Source organism: Silene latifolia, chromosome Y, assembly GCF_048544455.1.
Source record: "Silene latifolia isolate original U9 population chromosome Y, ASM4854445v1, whole genome shotgun sequence".
Lineage (NCBI taxonomy): Eukaryota > Viridiplantae > Streptophyta > Magnoliopsida > Caryophyllales > Caryophyllaceae > Silene > Silene latifolia.
In genome coordinates this window covers 8,872,872-8,893,708 of record NC_133538.1, presented here as the reverse complement: position 1 = coordinate 8,893,708, position 20,837 = coordinate 8,872,872, and the positions used below count along the sequence as shown (strand labels likewise).

General features: G+C 34.9%; 2 protein-coding genes across 2 annotated transcripts; both read right to left on the bottom strand.

The window, feature by feature from the left end:
- Positions 1–1,035: 1,035 nt before the first annotated feature.
- Positions 1,036–7,223, bottom strand: LOC141627568 (uncharacterized). The gene is made up of 10 exons (XM_074440807.1): positions 7,112–7,223; positions 6,941–7,028; positions 6,828–6,877; positions 6,269–6,716; positions 5,911–6,182; positions 4,978–5,148; positions 3,809–4,686; positions 2,543–3,295; positions 1,700–2,323; positions 1,036–1,059 (listed from the first exon to the last, which is right to left on the bottom strand). The coding sequence occupies exons 1-10, from the start codon at positions 7,221–7,223 to the stop codon at positions 1,036–1,038; spliced, it is 3,420 nt and encodes a 1,139-aa protein (XP_074296908.1).
- A 4,383-nt stretch (positions 7,224–11,606) lies between these two features.
- LOC141627567 (uncharacterized) lies at positions 11,607–13,234 on the bottom strand. The gene is made up of 5 exons (XM_074440806.1): positions 13,117–13,234; positions 12,916–13,000; positions 12,239–12,665; positions 11,973–12,152; positions 11,607–11,762 (listed from the first exon to the last, which is right to left on the bottom strand). The coding sequence occupies exons 1-5, from the start codon at positions 13,232–13,234 to the stop codon at positions 11,607–11,609; spliced, it is 966 nt and encodes a 321-aa protein (XP_074296907.1).
- Between the last annotated feature and the right edge of the window lie 7,603 nt (positions 13,235–20,837).

Genomic DNA, 20,837 nt, shown 5'->3' with positions numbered 1-20,837 from the left:
TCTTCATTTATTTACTATGAACATGAAAGAAGAAATACATAAGCCCAAATCACGTCCATATCGTTCAAACGAGATCAAAAGTATCCGCCCGAACCCGACAAAAAAAGTATTGAAATTGAAAGGATTGGGTTCTTCTTAACCCAGAAATTAACCCCAATTTTTCATTTCCCAATTATTTTTGGTCAAAAAGCAAAGAAATCATTGGGTGTGATTTTCCCTATTTTGCCCATAATCCTACCCATTATCACAATTCATAACTCTAGTGAGTAAAAAGCAAAGATTATGGGGCAAGTGTTCGAGTTTGTATGAGGAAGGAGGCAGGCGTGCAAGATTGAATGTATTTGTTGTATATTTGGGCGTTGTAGTAGTGGGAGTCTTGGGGTCGGTGTGCAGGACGTCGTGGGTGAGTGTGTCGGTTGTGCGGGTGGCTACTCAAATGTGCGCCGTGGTGGTAGTCGGTGTTGGTTGTGGTGGGCTGTGGTGGGTGCCGGTGGATGTATAATGGAGAGGAAAGAGAGTTAAAACCTTGAAGTATGTAACAACATAAGGGCATTTTCGTCATTAAATTGGGTTTCTAACCTGAAAATTTGAAAACTGACGGAATATGTCACCGGAAAGACGAAATGGGTGCAACTTTTGAACTGAAAACATTTTATGGGAGTAAATTATTAAAAAGTTTTCATAAGGGACTTATTTTAGAAAAATGGTTTATAAAAAGAATTAATTGTTAATTTATTCTAAAGTTTATTACATAAATTGGGCAAAAGAGAAAGAAATTAGCTACCAATTTCACGAATTAAGAGAATATTAAAATTTTAAAAAGGGTTTTAAAAATTACAATTTAGAAGAGTAAAACGAATTACACAGCACCGGATAGTAAGTAGTACTCTATAGTTAGTAAACATGAATATATGATCAGGCTGTTAATATTAAGAACAAAGTGCAATTTTGTTGAAGATAAAAAGGAATAAAAACCTTTAACGCGCATGAGAGGACATCAAAAACACCCCGGAATACATACTTCTTTTGCCAAAATCAAACGCTGATGAACGCCTGCGACTGGAAAAGGGTAAGGTTTATAATAGTTAGATATCATGTTAACACAAACAATTTAATAAAAAAATAATTAGACGTACACACCAAAAAATTCAAACAAATAATAATCAAAATATAATTGATGAATTATGAGAGCTGCACTACAGATTTTCAACGTGAAAGCGGTTTATATATATATATATATAATAAACTAGTTTTAAACCCGTGCAAAATTGCACGGGTATCTATTTGGGTCGGGATGATTTTTTTTTTAATGTATATTTGATTTTGCATTTCTATTGTACCTATCTAAATGGTCTAAATCAACGATGTACATAATTAATGTTTAAATTTGTTAAAAACATGTGTTGACATGCATTGGTTTATAAGGAAATAACGTTATCTACTCTTGTAAATAAAAAATGCATACATACAAAACTTTACATTCGGATAAAAGAAATATAATCTAATAATCAACTTTAACAAATGCAAATTATTCTAAAAATTGAAAAATTTCATGATACACTACATTAGTAGTCGTAGTAGAAGTACGCATATCTGAGTCACAAATTAAAATTTTCAAGCCTTCTTTTCGAGTGACCCTGGAAAGTGCGACATAAAGCTGGCCATGACTAAACACTGGCCTTGGAAGATAGATGCTGACCTGAGATAAAGACTGGCCTTGACTCTTGTTTATCGTCATTGCAAAACAAACAGCGATGGGGAATTGTCTTCTACTGAAACGTACCGGAAATCTACAGGTGCCCGATGGATTAAGTGTTAGTCGAGCAATATGCACTCTATAACCTTTATGACTACCAGTTAAGACAGTACATTTTATCACGCGTGCTCCCAGATCAATCACAGTTAGTCTCGTGCCGTTACACAACCCACGTGATTGATCAATGTTTCGCAGAAGCATCACCATAGCACCGACCTTCAACTTCAACTGGTGATTCGGGAGTCCGGCACATTTAATACTGTTGAGGAATTCAATAGAGTGAATGTCACCGTCACCTGTACCTCTGGCATCACTACACACCTCATCGGAGCTTAAATAAATTCTCTCATCCTTTTTAATAAGCGACAAAACATATTCATTTACTGATTCAACAATCTCGTGAGTAGGGGCCAGGATTGTCCTTTGTTGGAGATATTCCGGATTCCACAATTGTGCTAGCAGATCCGGATAAGTGACATCTACTAATGTCTTAATAGGATTCGTCACATCCTGAATTAGTAAGTCGGCTGGTAATTCTAGATCAACTTCTCCATCATTTTCACACCGCTATACCATCTCCAATCTCCAAGAGCCATTCGGAGAATTTTCGTAACTCCTCAACATTGTCAGTTGAAGTACCAACTTGCAATCACATATTTTTGGTCAATCTAAGTACCTATAAGTGGTATACGTTTTAAATTATATAAATATATTACGACAAAATTAATTTAACTAAGACTCACATAAAACGGTAATATTGATATTTAAAGAAAGAAATATATATACCGTGCAGAAAGACCATAAATACGATGAACACAGGGATGCAGCCACAACATCTGCTCTACTTCCTTTTGAAACAACCGGTAATGTCTGTCTAAAATCACCCCCGAATACCACAACTTTCCCACCAAACGGCACTTCAGCATTTCTCACGTCCAAAACACGCATTACATCTTTTAAACTTTTATCAAGGGCCTCAAAGCAATGCCTATGAGTTATCGGTGCTTCATCCCATATTATGAGTTTAGCACGTATCAAAAGTTCAGCTAAATCACTGCCGGGCTTAATTCGGGAGCATATGGAATCCTCCGTTACATTAATGGAAATTCCAAACCTGGAATGAGCTGTTACACCACCTGGTATCAATGTTGCTGCAATTCCACTTGACGCAACAGCCACAACAATATCGCCCTTACTCCTGAAACAGGCACACAAAGCTCTCCAAAGGAAAGTTTTCCCAGTTCCACCATATCCATAAACGAAGAACACCCCTCCTTTGTTATTTAAAGCAGCTTCCATCACTTCATTATACACCAACCTCTGCTCGCCAGTCATTGAAGATAACAGAATCTCATGTTCTTCACTCAAGGACTGTCTATCATACGACAACGCATCCATGACTAAACTATTTCGATGATGTGTCGTTGCAGACATGTTTGGGAACGACATTCCCTCAAATCGACGAAGTGAACTACCATTTATTTGAAGAGAATTTTCAATATCAATAAGTGCATAATTTTGCAACTCTTCATCGGTAAGCTGTAAATCTGTGGTTAAAAAAGTTGCAATATTATCTATGTGATTTTATATACTGCAGCAATCAATTCATAGAATAGATGAAGGTAAGAATGCGAAATATGAAGAATTGTTTTAAAGTTGTTCTAATTAAAATAGCGGTAAATGTTTACTATTAAATGAAGACACACCTTGATTGTTAAGAATAGTGCGTTGCCTATGAAGGATGTCGTCCGATAGTTAGTTGCCAAGTTTCGTCCCAGGACTCGCTCGACATACACAAAGTGCCACAAAATAATAACGTCGCGAACAAATTTCTCAAGTAGAAGCGGACCCCAATCACCGCTTCGTTGATAGTGAAATATACTCGATCATCACCAATTAATCCCAATGCATAACATGCTTCTCTAAATGTCGGATGAACAAACTGATTCACAGTCCTAATATCCTCAAAACATTTTGGTCCCTTAACGTGATTCAACATTACTCTCATGAAATACAATTCACCACATTGCCGGGGAACGTGAACCAACCTACCAATTGTAAATCCTTTTTTCCTAAGGCTCCATTGACGAAGTTTCTTTTTCCAAACAAATTTGGTTGGAAATTCACAGTACAATAATTCTTTAGCAACCTGATGTCTTCTACTGTCGAATTATTACAGCCCATCCAATTAAGAAATTGTGACACCCCGACCGAAGTCTTTTCTACGACCTCATCAACCCAATCATCATCGTGGAAGACTATAGGTTGCTCATCCGGAAGATGATATTGTAGCCTTTCAATAGCAGGAGTTCTGTAGTGGATATCAAACCCAAAAAGTCTCCAAACGGCTTCACATGCAGAGAGATATCGACAATCGTAAAACCTCTTAATCTCATAAAATCGACCAGGGTCCTCCTCATTACGTCGTGTATAAGACGACTGCATGGTAACTCGATTAGAGCCCTTGTTAATGTACTTAAATAGGTACTTTATGGATCTAGATTGATTACACCATTCGATATTGATATGAGCCCGATATTTCAACAACAACTTAGAGTTATATGGAATGACAAAATCATTTCCCAGGGGCACATCATCTTTAATCACCGTAACTCCTTTCTTGCTTCTCTTGTATATAGGGTACCCATCACCGTCAACCGTTGTTCTCTCGGTGCACGGCTTTGGGTAATATTTTGAGCACTTGCCTCCCACCATACACGGACATGAGGGCTTTGCTTTACCACACGGTCCATGAAGCATATACTCGCAAACAACACTATGTAAGACGGGATCTGTAGTCGGATCAGGAATCTCCGCGGAAATGATTTTGTCAACATCTGCGGCTGTAGCAAATTTGTCCTCCCGATGTAGGAACAATACTATATGGGCATGAGGGAGTCCACGTTTTTGAAATTCAATAGTATACACGACTGCAAAAAACACGTTCATAAATGTCATTAGATTTTTCTACAGTAATGCTATGTCAGAAACGATATATTAAATTAAAAGATTAGCAATTGGTAGTACCTCCCCGCGCTCTTCCAAAAATATGTCGATCCTTGAAGTCCCTAATCAACTCATCAAGCTTCATTTTAAATACGCGATGATAATATCCGGACGATCCTCGGTCGCAAGCCTCTTTTAGAAACAAATCGTACTATTTAGGCCACTTTGGATTACGGTGAAAGTGATGAATAAATCTGGATAACCAAACCACTTACAAATAGTCATGGTATCGAGGAAATTTGCTTTTTTCCAGTTGTCACCTCCGGGGAAAGAAGAAGGCACGATAAACCGAGTACCCGCCGAAGATGGCTCAACATCTCCTCTTCCAACAGCATTTGAGAGCATTGTTGTTAAAATCGCGATCCGGATCGTAGGATCGTACGATCCTACGATCCAAAAAGTGGAAAACGATTCAAATCGTCGTAGGATCGTTTTGGTGGTAGGATCGTTATAGGATCGGTCAGGATCGGATAGGATCGTACAGGATCGTGTAGGATCGATGGTAGGATCGTTCAGGATCGTAAAATGCTTATTTGTGCAACAAATTTGTGAGTTGGTTGTTCTTCTATACTTACAGCTCTAAATTAAAGGTATATGTAATATATTGATATGATTATTAAGACATTTATGTCATTAAATAAACTTTTTAACATTATACATCACAAATTATACCAAATAGTTTACATAAACGTGTTTATCCAAGCTATTTGTAGGATCTTACGATCCTACGATTTGATCCTGCGATCCGATCCTACCACCCCTCTTCGATCCAAAGTAGGATCTCGATCCTGACAACATTGTTTGAGAGGTTCTTATAATTATCAACTCGAAGTCGATCTTGGTTAAAACGAATGAAATTGAGTCTATGCGATTCGACCAGCATATAACAATCAACTAAAAATTGGTGGAATGCCTTACCAGATAATAAGATCGTTGGAAATTCAACATCTGGTGGTCTCTCTATAAGATGATAAGCAAACCACTCCCTACACGTTGTTTCTTCACGTGGTTGGTCACTCGTGCTAACACCAATAGAAGAAGCACTATGTAGGATACCTGGCCTATACCCATCTTCTCCGGATGGAATTAACAAAGGATATTGTAAGGGGGTGTATAAAGGGTGCAACTCGGATATCATTGTAAACCACCGCACGACCTTCTCACAATAATATCTCGCTTCTCCATATGTGGACCAATATCCCCCTCAATTAAAGCCGCTACCTCTGAAACTGTTGGAAGATTGTAAGTTCTTCCATCACTTGATCTCCTTGAAATAAATTTGATACTCACTTCATTGTCTGTATTTACAGTCAGTCTATCCCTAACCTTCCTAAATGTCTTTGCAATTGTATTGTGAGAGTCAATCATATTTTCCAACAATCGTATTAACTCGTCATTGAACCTTGATGGATCCCCTGGACTACAATTAAAAATAAAATTATTGCCTACGAAAAAAAATATTATACTCTACAAAAAAAATTTATTATGGAAAGGAAATATATTTACCTAATGGCATTTTTTCGATTTTGAACTTCCTCTTCCGTGTCGTATATGTAAAGTTGACAGAACTTTGGCCTTGCATCTCCGGTCGGTACCAAAGTCCCTATCCGATGACAATTTTGACCTCCCATCCTAAACGTGTACGGTCCTTTACCTTTATTGATGGAATGATCGATTTTACCGCCCATAGAAGTGAATGAGAACATCGAGTTATAAGTTCTAATGTTTTCTCTATAATGGTTGCTAAATCGATGCTGACCGGTCAACAACGACTTTATAAGTTCAGGCGGCTGCTGTAGAAATGCGAGTTCAACTTTTCCATCAGAACAACAAAGTGAGAACTTAGGACGTCTTGTACCACGTCTTTTATCTTTTCTTTCATCAAACCACATCAACGCGTTACATTTCTCGCACTCATATTCTGCATCACCACAGTCCCAATAGCCTTCCCATGCTAAACAATTTTGAAAACAAAATTCATAAATTAAGAAATAAAAATTAGACTACAACAACAAAAGCATGTTGCAATTCAAATTAAAAAATAAAAAGTCATGATTGAACTAACCATCATTATTTAACGGCACAGAAGTATTTTGCTGAGTTCTTGAACATTCTCTATGTGAATAAGATGCATTAAAAACACAACTATCGGATGATTATTCAATTCGGTTTACAGACGGAATCACTTCACTGAAAGTTTCACCATATTCAGCACATAGATCTCTCACTAAGCGCTCAACAACATCGGTCGGACTACATATAAGTTCTACACAACGTTTTTAATAAAAATTAAGAATGTCACAAACATTAATACGTGTTAAATGTAAAAAATTAAATATAGATATATACCTGTGACGTTGGAGGTTACTGGTGTAAAATTGACCGTTTTTTGAGAAGCGTCACTATGAACATTACCAACACGTTTGTTAGAGACTCGCGACTGTCTTTTTTCTCTTGCCATTCTCGCTCATAACTGATTAGGCGTTAGAATAACAGTGTTGGCATATGATGGAGTAGGATCATTAGAAACGTTACTTGGCGGGGTTCTTATCGCTAACTGTTCACTTACGATTGTTCTTCTGCTTCCATGACATGGGGTATGAGAAACTGAAATGTTCACAATTGGTACTACCGTATTATAAATTTGTAAAAACAACAAATGAAAAAGGATATAAATTAAAATTCAAAAACTTTAATATATGTATTGAAATATTAACAATTACAAATAAAGAAGTACCGTTCGTAATGTCACATAGCGGTACTCGAGGATTTGACATTGATTGTGGCGTATTGTCCGTAATCATCAAGTTTCTTTGTGCTGTCTGAACTCCTATATTGGTAAAGCATAACGGCATAGACAAATTATGTCAAACGTTATATTATTATGTACATTTTAACAGCGTAAACTACGTGGACCGTATATAAACACATCCCGAACAAAAATAAAAACACACACAATATCAAACATGGGCTGACAGAAATAGAATTTTGGGCTCAACCTTTCTATGATTCACGTCCAAACCAATTTCAATCCCAATTTATTGCACATCCTTTATCGTCATTTATCAACATTTCTACAAACCCGTCCACTACATTTGAAGCCCAATCTATAAACCCATCCCTAATTGAATCCTAATTGAACCCACATTATATAAACCCATCCCCCCATCAAACCCTAACATTTCCGTCTCACCTTCTACAATCCCGTCCACTACATTTGAAGCCCAATGTATAAACCCATCCCTAATTGAACCCTAATTGAACCCACATTATATAAACCCATCCCCCCCATCAAACCCTAACATTTCCGTCTCCCCTTTATTATTACATGCCTCCGCCTCTCTCTCTCACTCCTCTCTCTACTTCACTCTCTGATTACATCTTCAATACTACCATCCCCCATGAAACCCTAACTTTCATCATTAAAGATTGCTTACTACCATCCCCTCCGTCGTCCTCCCTAAATCCGATTCTCAACCCTTGAGCCTCCTACATCTTCTTATCGCCTTTATGGATGGTCTTCTTAGGAGCGTTTTTTGAAGATCTACTAATGGTAAGTTCACTTTTAGTATATGCTTTGTTATTTCCGCCGATTTGTTAATTAATTTTAAATTTTATTCGATTTTTTTTTAAATGGTTGTTTATTTTCTTTCATCTATCAATTTTCTGAGTTATTGCTAATTAAAAAATCGACATATAATTTTTTTTTAAAGATCAATTTCAGTACTTGCTTTTTTACAATGAGATTTATTAGATCTATAAGTTTATTTGATACACATGCTGTTAACAATTTTAAATAATTTTTTCTTAATATTTTTTGCAATTTTTTTCGAAATATAGCAGATCTGTTAAATACGGATCTAATTAATGCAAAATAAGATCCGCGTTTTGTTTTTGTTCATTTTTATGGCGCGCTTAATGAAGATGTTCAATACATGTCGCTTTTGATTAAATATTAATGCAAAATAAACATCTTTTCCTCGCATGCAGATTCATATTCATGAGGAAGGTGAAGGCTTCCAACTTTGGTTTTATTCAGATTCATATTAAAGATGCTCTATTTCGATATATTATAAAATGATCTGTTGATGGTGAGTTCCTTGATTGCGTTTTTTAACACTTTTTTTTAGATCTATGACTATAATGAGTTAGAAATGCTAGTAACAAAATTTTTTAAAAATGAATTCAATCTGTTTTAAAAGAGATGTTAAATTTTTTTAATGGAGTTGTTATGTTAGTCTTCATTATTTATCTATGTTATTGAAAATAATGTTTAAAAATCTGGAAATCTGACTATAGGATCTGTTGTCATTCAAGATTGCTGCGTTTTTGTTGTTGTGACAATTTAAAACCCTAGATTCTTTAATTAAAATTACATGTTGGGTAGAACCTTACCTAAAATTGGATTCAAATCAGCACGAGTTTTAACCCGACCCAAATCAAAACGGGTTTAAACCCAACCCATATCAAATCAGGTTTTAACTCGACCCAAATCAACACGGGTTCTAACCCGACCCAACCCAACACGGGTTTTAACCCGACCCAACCCAACACACGTTTTAACCCGACTCAACCCAACACGGGTTTTAACCCGACCCAACCCAACACGGGTTTTAACCCGACCTAACCCAACACGGGTTTTAACCCGACCCAACCCAACATGGGTTTTAACCTGACCCAACCCAACACGGGTTTTAACCCGACCCAACCCAACACAGACTGACTCAATGACATGGACTGACCCATTTACATGGACTGACCCATTTACATAGACTGACCCAATTACATGGACTGACCCAATTACATGGACTAACCCAATTACATGGACTGACCAATTACATGGATTGACCAATTACCTGGACTGACCCAACCTGGACTGACCCAACCTGGACTGACCCAACCTGGATTGACCCAACCTGGACTGACCTAACCCAACCCAACCCAACCTAGACTGACCTAACCCAACCCAACCCAACCTAGACTGACCTAACCCAACCCAACCCAACCTAGACTGACCTAACCCAACCCAACCCAACCTAGACTGACCTAACCCAACCCAACCCAACCTAGACTGATCTAACCTAACCCAACCTAACTGTTGGTCCTACCCCAAACCAACAAATACAACTGTTGTCTTTTACACTCAGGTTTCAATATGTTACATTTCTAAACTCATTTTGATTTCACAGTTGTGAGATGTGTTGTATAATATACAAATCATAGTAATTGTTCTACACTTGTTTGCAGAACATTCATTACAGATCAATTATCGACATGTGAAAAGTTAAGTACGTTTACTAATTCTCTTTTCTAATATACCTTTCAATTTCATATTTCCCCTTTTGGGAACATAATTTACTAATACTTCTTATATTGCTCCTTGTAGAAACATTTTGAAGGGAAGGTTTCAAAAATATAAGTTAAGTGTTATTCAGTCCTTGTTTCTTTAAAAAAGTTTCCTTTTAAGTTTTAGTTTGATTTCTTATTACCAACACCTTTTTTTGCTTTCAATTTTGTCAATTTTATTTGAACTTAATCTAATGAAAATATGTTACTAAAATGCAGGTTCATTGGTAGCATGCATATTCTTCCTGAAAGATAGAAGAAGTTAAGTAACCAATAACATTCGAAGCATGCATATTGTTCGTGAAAGTTGGAAAAAGTTAAGTAAGCAATAACACAATGTAACAGATTTTAATTCATAGAAATAAATTAAGAAACTTACTGTTATCATTGTTCATTCCTTGCTGCCGTCTCCTTTTTTTTTTGGCTTATACTTGAGTTGCCCTTTTCCATGTTTAACCCACCTCTGTTTTGATGCTTCTCAAGATGATGCAAAATATGTGCACAATTTCACAGTTTCTAGTTGGTTTTCTTTTTAATTCATCTAAAAAAACTGGTAAATTAAAATGTGTTTGATTTACTTTTACTTCATTCAACTATTGCCCACTAACTTACAAAACTTTTTTGTTTAGTTTACTCAAATATTGCCCACTAACTTATTAACTGCAAGTAGTGCATCATGGATAGTTGACCATAATTGTTTAAACCACGTTAAGTTTGAAAAAAATTCGACTTTGATTTTTCAGACGTTTTTGCTTGCACATTCCGTGATTATGCTACTACTACTTCATTTAGTTGACTCAAATATTGCCCACTAACTTATAAACTGCAAGTAGTGCATCATGGATAGTTACCATAACTGTTTAAACCGTCAGTTAAGCTGAAAAAATTTAGACCTTGATTTTTAAGACGTTTTTGCTTACACATTCCGTGACTATGCTTTTAAATTTCTGCCCTTCCATTCATCCGTTTTTTTCCATGATTTTCAATATAAGTCAAATACTCATACAACATTTTTCGTTTACTCATTGGTAGGATATTGAATGTACTCTATTATTGTTGGCTGTAAAAAACCGTGTTTCTTTGGTAATTACTCACTTATTAATGACTAATGACATGTATCGTAAACTGGAAATGAACGAATTAAATTTCATAATGATGACGAAAGTTCATTAATTCTTAGTGGGAATTGAAATACAATAGTAAAAAACGTAGTACATAAATAAGGACCGCCGATGTTGCTTCTTTAAAACCGCATCCAATCTTTGCTTTCCTTTAAGCTCCATGTTTGAAGTGTTGTGCCATCCGTTTCTCCTTTAGCTTCTTGATTGACTGCATATTAAACCTGCTACAAATCTATCTTAAATATGACGACCTAAATTGTTCGATTACAACTTAAAATAACCTTGGTCCAAAATAGAACATAAAACAACAGTCCAAAAACAAAAACAGAAATGTCCGTTAACAACGTTCAGAAATTGCTTAATAGCTGAAATATTTTTTAGAACTCCATAGGCTGCTTGCCTATCTTAATTTCCTTTATTTTTGTGGCAGATGATTTGTCGGATGCTTCAGTCGTCTCCACGACACCTTTCTGTGGTGTGATCTCTTCGGAATTCAGCACAGATTCGGACTCAATCATCTCTCTCATTTGCTCCTAACAAAAAATAATTGTTACTAAAAAGCCATTAGTATCAAAAAAATTAGTTCAAGTTAAAATTCAATTCACCATTATTGAATCTGATTTCGAAGTGTCCCTTGTCGAAGTTGAAATTGCTTGTTCCTAAAGGAGAGGACACTATTTATTAGTAAAACGAAACATACAAAAATAAAGTGTGTATATGTTAGTCATTAATTGATCTTATACCTTTCTTGCATTATTCATAGCATCCCACTTAACAATTGTTCTTAGGTCATCACATAAACTGATCACCCCAAATGACTTCGATTTTTGCTGAATGTTATATAAATTAGTCACTCTTATTTTTGCCACAAATGTCCTGTCAAGTAGGGGCCTGAAATCTGTGGGAGGGACGACACTGTACATCTGAAACGATATTTAAACGTTAATCAGTAACATTATAAGTTGGTTAGATATTATTGCAAATTGTATGTAAATGAGTTTTAGGTTACCTCATCTTCGTCAAGGATGGCTTGTGTTGTTTTCCCAAGCAAATCAACCATTACATCATCCCAAATAATGAACTCAACCGAATCTGGATCTTCATATGTCACAATAAACTTAACTTGAAACCTTGGTATTGGTGATGTCACCCCCACACCCTTCATTGTGCAATTATTGTTAATTTTTTCCCTGTCACAATACCACAACCCATCTTCTCCTTGCTTCACTTTTGATCTGCATTCTTTGCAAGAGTAGTAGTACCAACTACTACCAGATGTATCTAACTCAATAATCTTGGCCATTGTGACATATGCCCCTCCTTTGGTTAAATTTGGTATCTCTGATAGTGTTTTGATGTTTGCACTTGCGAGGATTGGAGGATGGTACCCAGCAGTTTCTGGAGTCCCAAAGATGGGTTCATCATCATCTGGAAAACTGGTAAGATAAATGGCTTAATTAATTTAAGCTGAAGTGGGAATGTTAAAAAAATTTTGAACTTAAAATGTTTCTGGATTGTATTTGGACTGTTTTTTTCAAATATTTTTTTTGACGGTTATCGACTGCTTCATTTGGTGGACGATTTTTGGAGTTTTCATGTTGTGCCTTTTCTGGTCAATAACAATTAATGCACCTACTATTCCCCTAAAGACAATAACATCACATAAAACAGATTTAGATGTCATACCTATTGTTGAACACTTTCACCTCGTTCATATCTGGATTAACCAATATCTTTGTTGCACCCCATGTTGTTGTTATGCTAACTTCCCCTGCATAGTAGGAAATAATGAGACAATTTTTTTCCAACATTTTTTTCTTAAATTTTGTAAGTAATCAAAGTGTTTGTAATGCTGAAAATGGTATTTGAATGACCAGAATTTTATACCTTCATAAACTGATCGTTTTACGAAAAGCATAACCAATGTTGGCTTTGGTTTGTTAATGAACTCTTGCTCGATTTCTGAAATTTGCTGAAGGTAATCCCCAAACAATGAGCAGCACATGTTTTGGTTCCTGAAAAAACGGTTTGTAATTATTATTTTGATATGGTGTTAAGTTTGGCATATTGTTTATAGAATATAGTCGACTTACAGATTATTGTCCAAAACAATAGTCCTCCTTCTCTTGCCATTGCTGTCTCTTATTGGATAAATGTGCTCCAACCTTCCAATTACGCCTGTCACAGAATTTTTCACTTGTTAGTTAACAAAATTTTTCAATTGGTAGTTAACATTTAGGGTGCATATATGAAAAATTAATTGTAGGCCATTGTTGCTTACCAATATAAAGTCTATTTGGCATTGCTCAAAACACGACCTCATTGAAAGTGTAGAAAGCATGGGTAGAAAGAGGAATATCTACATTTGGAATGGGTACCACCCTGATGCTGTACTCGAACCAAATCTTGCACGGGTGAATTGTTGCCATGTCAAGTCCCACTCGGTTTGATGATACACCGAACCTTCTGATTTTGTATGTGCTCCCTTCATTAAGGTGCTCTAAGAAAAGGCGAGTCAGCCTCTGGTTGACTGATGCCTGAATTGTGTCTCCCTGCATTCATTCATATTTGTTAATACCTTGTTACAATAATTTGAAAAACACCACAGGAAAAGGGGAAAAGGGAGACTTACATTCTCATCAATTAGGATGAGTTCTACACCTTTCACTTTCTTGGGATTTGTCTCCGACTTTCTGTACCACAATCTCATAACCCGAACAGTTAATTGCTCCGTCCTTGATGTTTCTTTGGTGATGCTCGAAATTGGAATACTCCGGATGTGTGCCATAATCTCAACTTTTTGATTGAATTTGCTATATTGAGTTTCTGTGACAATCTCAATGTTTGCAATCCTATATATACTAAAATACAACCTCTTGTAAACCCTAAATCCCCCACTACTTCCATTACCCATGAACCCCACTTCTTTGAAACTGCTGTAAATACTGCCATTCCATATTTAACTGCATATGCCCTAATTTCAGAATATGCTGATTATTTTAATTTTATGCAGTTTCGGATTTCATGGTTGGACGGTCCAAGTGTATTTATTATGATGATAATAACGTTGCCTAACATTCGTACTTGTAGAAGTAGAAATTACTCGGTAGTTTATCATTGCCATCTTCCGAATTCGGAGTGCGAGGCTGATACTTAAATTGCTAGAATTTTTGCTCCAAGTACATAATCCTCGGTGATGAACGACTTTCTATACAGATCTGAGAGGATTACTTTTTTAAAAAACATATTTTAAAGTGTTTCGACTTTTCGTGTCGTGTTTAAATTATTTTATTAAAATCTAACAAAAACCTGTGCATATGTTTTATTGCACGGGTATACTATTTTGATTTTAATTAATATTAATTCACAACCCGTGCAGTATTGTGAATTAATTCCTAAAAAACCCGTGCAGTATTGTGAATTATTTGAAAAAAAATTTAATATAATTTTTAAATCACTTGTAATTTAAATGAACATTTATTTGTTTATTTTTGAGAGTAAAAAAAAAAATTAAAAATAGCTTTCACTGGTTGCTAAAGTCTATATTAACTCGGTTTGCTATCATTGTCACCTATCAAATTCGGTGTGCGTGGCTGGTACTTCAGATGCCGAGTTTTATATTCCAAGTACATTTCTTGTCATTATTGATATTTTAAAAAAAATTCTCGTACACTGTATTTTTAAAAAATCATGTTTTCATTAAATTTACTGCACAAGGCAAAATCGTTCATAAGAAAAATACTTGTTATTGATTTTGTAATTCATCTCGATGTATTTTCGATTCGTATATAAGTGATATTTTTTCCTGAAATTATGTATTTTTATTCTTTAATTTTGGTTTAGTAATTATGTAATTCAATTACGGTAACTCGCTTTTGTAATTAATTCTGCGTAATTATTATTCAATTTCTTAACACGGAATGTATAAAATTTTATCATAATGTTAATTTGAAGAAGTATTCCGTAAGATGACTTTATAGAATTTGTTGCGAGACGGATTTAAGCGCATGCTTTGAAAGACGGATATCTCAGTAATTAAATACGTTGCACGCACATGGGTCCCACCATAATGTCAATTTTCGAAAAAAAAAATAAAAAAAATGTAATAATGACGTGGCGCGCTCTCTGATGAGTATTGTCTCTTGCTTTTATATAGATAAGATTGCCTAACAATTTAATTAGATTAAGAATTTGTTTAGATGTTAACTTCGTTTGTCTTATCATATAAATATCTTAACATTATTTTATATTAAAACAATAAAATATTCAACAAAAGCAATAACCAATGAAATCACTTCAAAGTAATAACCAATGAAATCACTCCAAAAGTTCCTCTTTTAAGTATATATACTAGATTTAATGCTCGTGCGATGCACGGGCCTAGTTGTAACGTTCTGCCGTGTATAATTTAAAGTTGTCCTATGCTTAGCTTGGTCTTAATTTAATGCTTCATATGTCCCGATCATTTGTTATTTATTCGTTCTGACACAAAGATCAAAGAAATAACAAAAAGGGTAAAAAATACTGGGAAACTAAAGAGTTCTCTCACATGTCTACTTCTAAGACCCACTTACTCATTTGTGTAAACTTACCAAAAATAGAAATAGATTACAATTGAATAATCCACTCCAAAAAAAAAATTAGATAATAATTGACTGGGACAGAGTAAATATCAATTTTTAAAAAATAATATTCATAGTTAGACTGTTGACCTAATCATTTTAAGTTGTTCATTATGTGTTTTGAGTTTACATATATTTCTATTAAAATTACTATCTCTTTTTAAATAAATTTTATACATTTGATTAAAATATACCTCATATATAAACACCTAAGTAAAAGTTGTACATAATTAACATGAATGAAGAGACGATTTATTAAACAAATTTTAAATAAGAATATACGGAGTATATAATACAATAATTTGCATATTTACTTTGTTAACCTACTTTTAAAAACTTCCTTATAACTAAAGTTAGCCTTAGCCTCACTTTGGAAGTCCCTCTTAAATAAAACACAAAATTATATTAAGTACGTTGCTAAGCTCGTTATTAAATTACAAATTATAAGCCATGTAACATAGATTGCAGTAGCGAGGCTAAGGGTGGCTAGCCCATTAATTGTTATGATACATCTTACGAAATCCCATGCATTCATCTTTTTAATAATAACCGTATATTTCATCCAGTTAACTTTAACGATATGCAAACTTGTAGAGGTTTAAGGCGTATACACCTAGTCTGATATTAATATCGAAGTAAGTAAAATATAAAAAAATAGTTAAATTTAAACCACCGATTAAAGCGAAAGGCATATATATAAATGATATACTTTCTAATAATGGTAAAATAAATCTAATAAGTTTATTATAATTATTTCTTTCACTTCTCACCATTAGGCTAAACAGTAAATACGGAGTAGAATAAGTAGCTTTTGGTAACTACTGATGAGTTGCAAAACAAAATATCCATCGATCAAACTCTTAATTAGAAGGAGAAAGAAAATAAAAATGTCAAAAGTTAATATCGAAGTAAGTAAAATATAAAAAAAAAGTTAAATTTAAACCACCGATTAAAGCGAAAGGCATATATATAAATGATATACTTTCTAATAATGGTAAAATAAATCTAATAAGTTTATTATAATTAAGATTTCACTTCTCACCATTAGGCTAAATAGTAAATACGGAGTAGAATAAGTAGCTTTTGGTAACTACTGATGAGTTGCAAAACAAAATATCCATCGATCAAACTCTTAATTAGAAGGAGAAAGAAAATAAAAATATCAAAAGTAAATAGGTGGTTTGTAAATTGCTTTTGTTTTTGGGTTAGAGCCTTAGGAGGATATACATACATATACACGCATGAATTGTAGGTGATAGTAGTAGTGTATTGGTAGGATATTTCAGATTATTTAAATTTAAATTTCTTATTATCTTGGTCAATATAACTTCGTAATTGCTAAATCCTACCCATATTTTTACTATATCTCACACACTTTACGTCATTTTTCCATTACTATCCATATTATTAAAGAAAATAAAATATAAAATAAAAAAAGAAACTCAAACATCCCACCACCGACACCCCCTGCCCCCTCCAGTCCTCACCTTCCCTGACCACCCCTTCCCCTGCCCCGACCACACCGTGCGCGTCATCTCCTCAACCCTATTGTCGACCCAATCACCCAACCCCGTTCCCTCCCACGAAAGAAGCTATAATATAATTTGCTATGAGTAACAAAATTTGTAAGATTTGGACTCTATAATATAACTCAAATGAGTAACATAATTTAAACTCTTCATAATCGCTCGAAAGAAGCTCCATTTATATGGACAGATATATTATTTGATAAGCTCCATTTATGCAACAATATTTATTTAGTCAGTCTAAAAGCAAGATTGTCAATAGAATTAAATTAAGCTAAATAATTGTATTTGGACTTAATGTTAGTAATTAGTCTTTAATCGATAAAAAAATTTGTAAAAAAAAGAAACTCTTATTACTATCATCTTCTACACAAGTAGATAACAGATGTATGAACTCTCTCTGCAATTTGTTTAGTTGCTCAAAGAACAAAATATGATGACCTTTAAATTACTATGCATAACCAGGTGAACATTATTATTGGGCGGATTGATGTAAACATTCAAATCAATTTTCATGATCTGATTGTATTTTTAATTGCAAGCTTTGATGATTTTTTTCCCTTATAGGATCTTGACGTATTAAAATACTTTTTTAGAGTATCTTTTCATAGAAGCAAGATTGTAATCTTACGTTGTAGTTGTGGTACTCTGTACATGATTCACGAGAACGGTGAGGTGCTGGTTGATACTTGATAAGACACTAACAACATATTGATTGCCCTTAGGAGGAAAAGGACCATTAAAAATGCCACGAAGTTCATCTCGTTATACTTTTGTTGTCTTATATAGTAATACTTACATGTGTACGACTATAAACACAAAACCTTTGTATGACGCTAGAGATTGCACTCAGGAGTAAGAGGATGATTAAAACCGCCACGACGATCATCTTTATACTTTTGTTATCTTACGGTCAATTATTGATAACCTGCACATGAAAAAAGAAAACATAGATTAACTTCAACAAAATTAACAATCTTAAAAAAAGCAAACCCGCAAACAAATTAACATGAAATTAATAAAATATAATGAATCTATATACGGAGAGCAATACAATTAAAATAGCTCGAAAATTAAAAAAATAAAGAAAAAACTTCAAAAGACAGCATGGTAAAACCAATGGCGTAACTCAAAATAACGATAATATATTAATGTGACAGAATGTATGATTTACGTAAAACTTGAGGATGTTGAGATGCATATGAACTTAGGGAGGTATATATATATAAATTATAATAGCATAGGTGATGTATTTAAGCCGCTCACAACTTCTAGCGCTCCTCCATATTCGTAGGTTTTACGGAGTATTATCTATTATAGGTTCATTGTCTATCAAATTCTAGCATTTACCAATTTCTATCTCTTATCAAATTAAGATAATAATATCTATCTATTAATAATATTAGTCTTCTGTAATATTTGAACTCTCTATAATCTCTCGAAAAAAGCTTCCTTTATTAATATAGATAGATACTAGATTTAATGTCCGTGCGATGCACGGGCCTATGTTTACCGGTCTATTTGTAATAACGTAGTAATTGGAAAATATTAGTAAGTCCTATTATTGTGGTGTTAGCTTTTAAAAGCAAAGTCAAAGGACCTCAAGCCTAGAAATTAGAATAAATAGGATCATTATCAATACTTAACTCTCTAATATTATCTTCTACAAATAAAGAAATCAAGATACCAAAACATATTGCGGAATATATTCTAAGTTTATAAATAAACGGAGGATTTTTTTTATCTCAAATCTTAATTTGAGACGAAATTAGCATTATTAATAATGTAAAAATGGATTATTTAAAGTACAGTAAAGCATAAGATCCTCGTTCTTTTTGCCGGAAAAGAGCTAACTGAACTTAATTGAATTAAGGCACTGTTTTTTTGGGCTGAATAGAGTCGAGTTTAACTGAATTGAGTTGAACTGAAATATCTTAAGTGAGTTGAATGTAGACATTTGCTGAGTTAAATAGAGTTGAAATAAGTTGAGCTGAACTAAAGTGGACTGGAATAAGTTGAAAAGAACATAGCCTAACTAACAGTAATTTGTGAAGATATGAACTGAACTAAACTAAAGTGAATAAAGTTAAACTAAACTGAAATAAGCTAAAATTAAGGTCCAAATGAACATAAGCATATAATACTCTTGATTCCCTACAACTATATTTTAAAATATGACATATTATGACCCATAGAGGTTGATAAGTTTTATACTTCCGTTTTTTTTTATCTGGCTATTTCATAGTTTGAGACACGCACTTCTCTTTTCAATATCTCCCAAATTATATGATTAAATATAGATATGTATACTCATATGAAAGAACTTTTTATAAGAAATTTAATGGTATAATTTCTATTATTTTTGACCAAATGTATTTTTGTATATATTAAAATCAAAGACTCGCCTTAAAAAATCAAAACGTCGTATATTGAAAAAAAACCAGGGGAATACTTAACATACGTGATGGGGCATATTCTGGGCCCGCTGACCGAGTCAACATATTGAGCAAGGTCAAAGCCAAAAGACAGCAAGTCAACGTCTTAAACAGCCTAACCGACGCAGCCTGTCGGCCTGTCACTTGGGTCTCGGCTAGGCAACTAACCAGCCGGGAGGCATATCCGCGTACTCACATCCAAGTCCCCTCGGCATGGAGTCAACCAGGCCAGCCGGCCTGCCATGGGTCCCTCGGCCGAAGGTAGAACAGTCTTTCCACCTGCTAGCCACTTGGCCACTTGGCCACTACGTGACAAAAGGTGAAAGTCTATAAATACTCCTCAATCCTCATTGAGAAAACGATCCACAATTCATCCAAAAACTCACTATTAATCTGGTATAAACTCCCTTATCTCTCTACAATATACTTTGCCAAGTAACTCACAGCTTAATCCCTTTAAGTTTACTGACTTGAGCGTCGGAGTGAGTACGCTCGGTGCCAAGCCGAGCCCTCAGTTTGTTCATCTTAAACAGGAAAGAGCGAAAGGAAGAGACAAGCAAAGACATCATTCTACAAGCTTACGTGGTCATAATCCTGCTCCGGAATCACACCCGGAACAATTGGCGCCGTCTGTGGGGAACCATACTAAAAGCTGGTCACCTACCTTAAAAAAAAAAAAAAAACAAACCAAAAACCATTCAAAGAGCTAAGAAGATTTCAAAACAGCCAGAACTTGTGAGTGTAGAAACTGAATTCTACCAGGATGACACGTTCCCTAATTCTCGAGATCGGCAGTCCCCCCACCGGCCGAGTGATTGAGCCGGTGAAGTACGGGATGCCAAGAGAGAGCCGAAACACCGATGCCAACCGGCCAAGTCTTTGTCATGGGACATGTGGTCGATGCGGCCAAATGAAGCTATTCCTGGACTCGATGGGTGGTACGCGGTTACTCTGTCACGGCGATGGCGGCAGCGCCTCCACAGTAAACTGTGGCCCACAAAGTGACTCGAACAACTTGACCGGAG

Excerpts from the sequence above, each read along its gene's own strand:
- LOC141627568 (XM_074440807.1), bottom strand. The coding sequence starts at position 7,223 with ATGGCAAGAGAAAAAAGACAGTCGCGAGTCTCTAACAAACGTGTTGGT. Across the intron at positions 5,149-5,910 it reads TATTGTGAGAAGGTCGTGCG|GATCGTACGATCCTACGATC; the intron begins GTGGTTTACAAT and ends TTTGGATCGTAG. Across the intron at positions 1,060-1,699 it reads AAGGCCAGTCTTTATCTCAG|TCGCAGGCGTTCATCAGCGT; the intron begins GTCAGCATCTAT and ends ACCCTTTTCCAG.
- LOC141627567 (XM_074440806.1), bottom strand. The coding sequence starts at position 13,234 with ATGTGCTGCTCATTGTTTGGGGATTACCTTCAGCAAATTTCAGAAATC. Across the intron at positions 13,001-13,116 it reads AAAACGATCAGTTTATGAAG|GGGAAGTTAGCATAACAACA; the intron begins GTATAAAATTCT and ends CCTACTATGCAG. Across the intron at positions 12,153-12,238 it reads CCATCCTTGACGAAGATGAG|ATGTACAGTGTCGTCCCTCC; the intron begins GTAACCTAAAAC and ends ATATCGTTTCAG.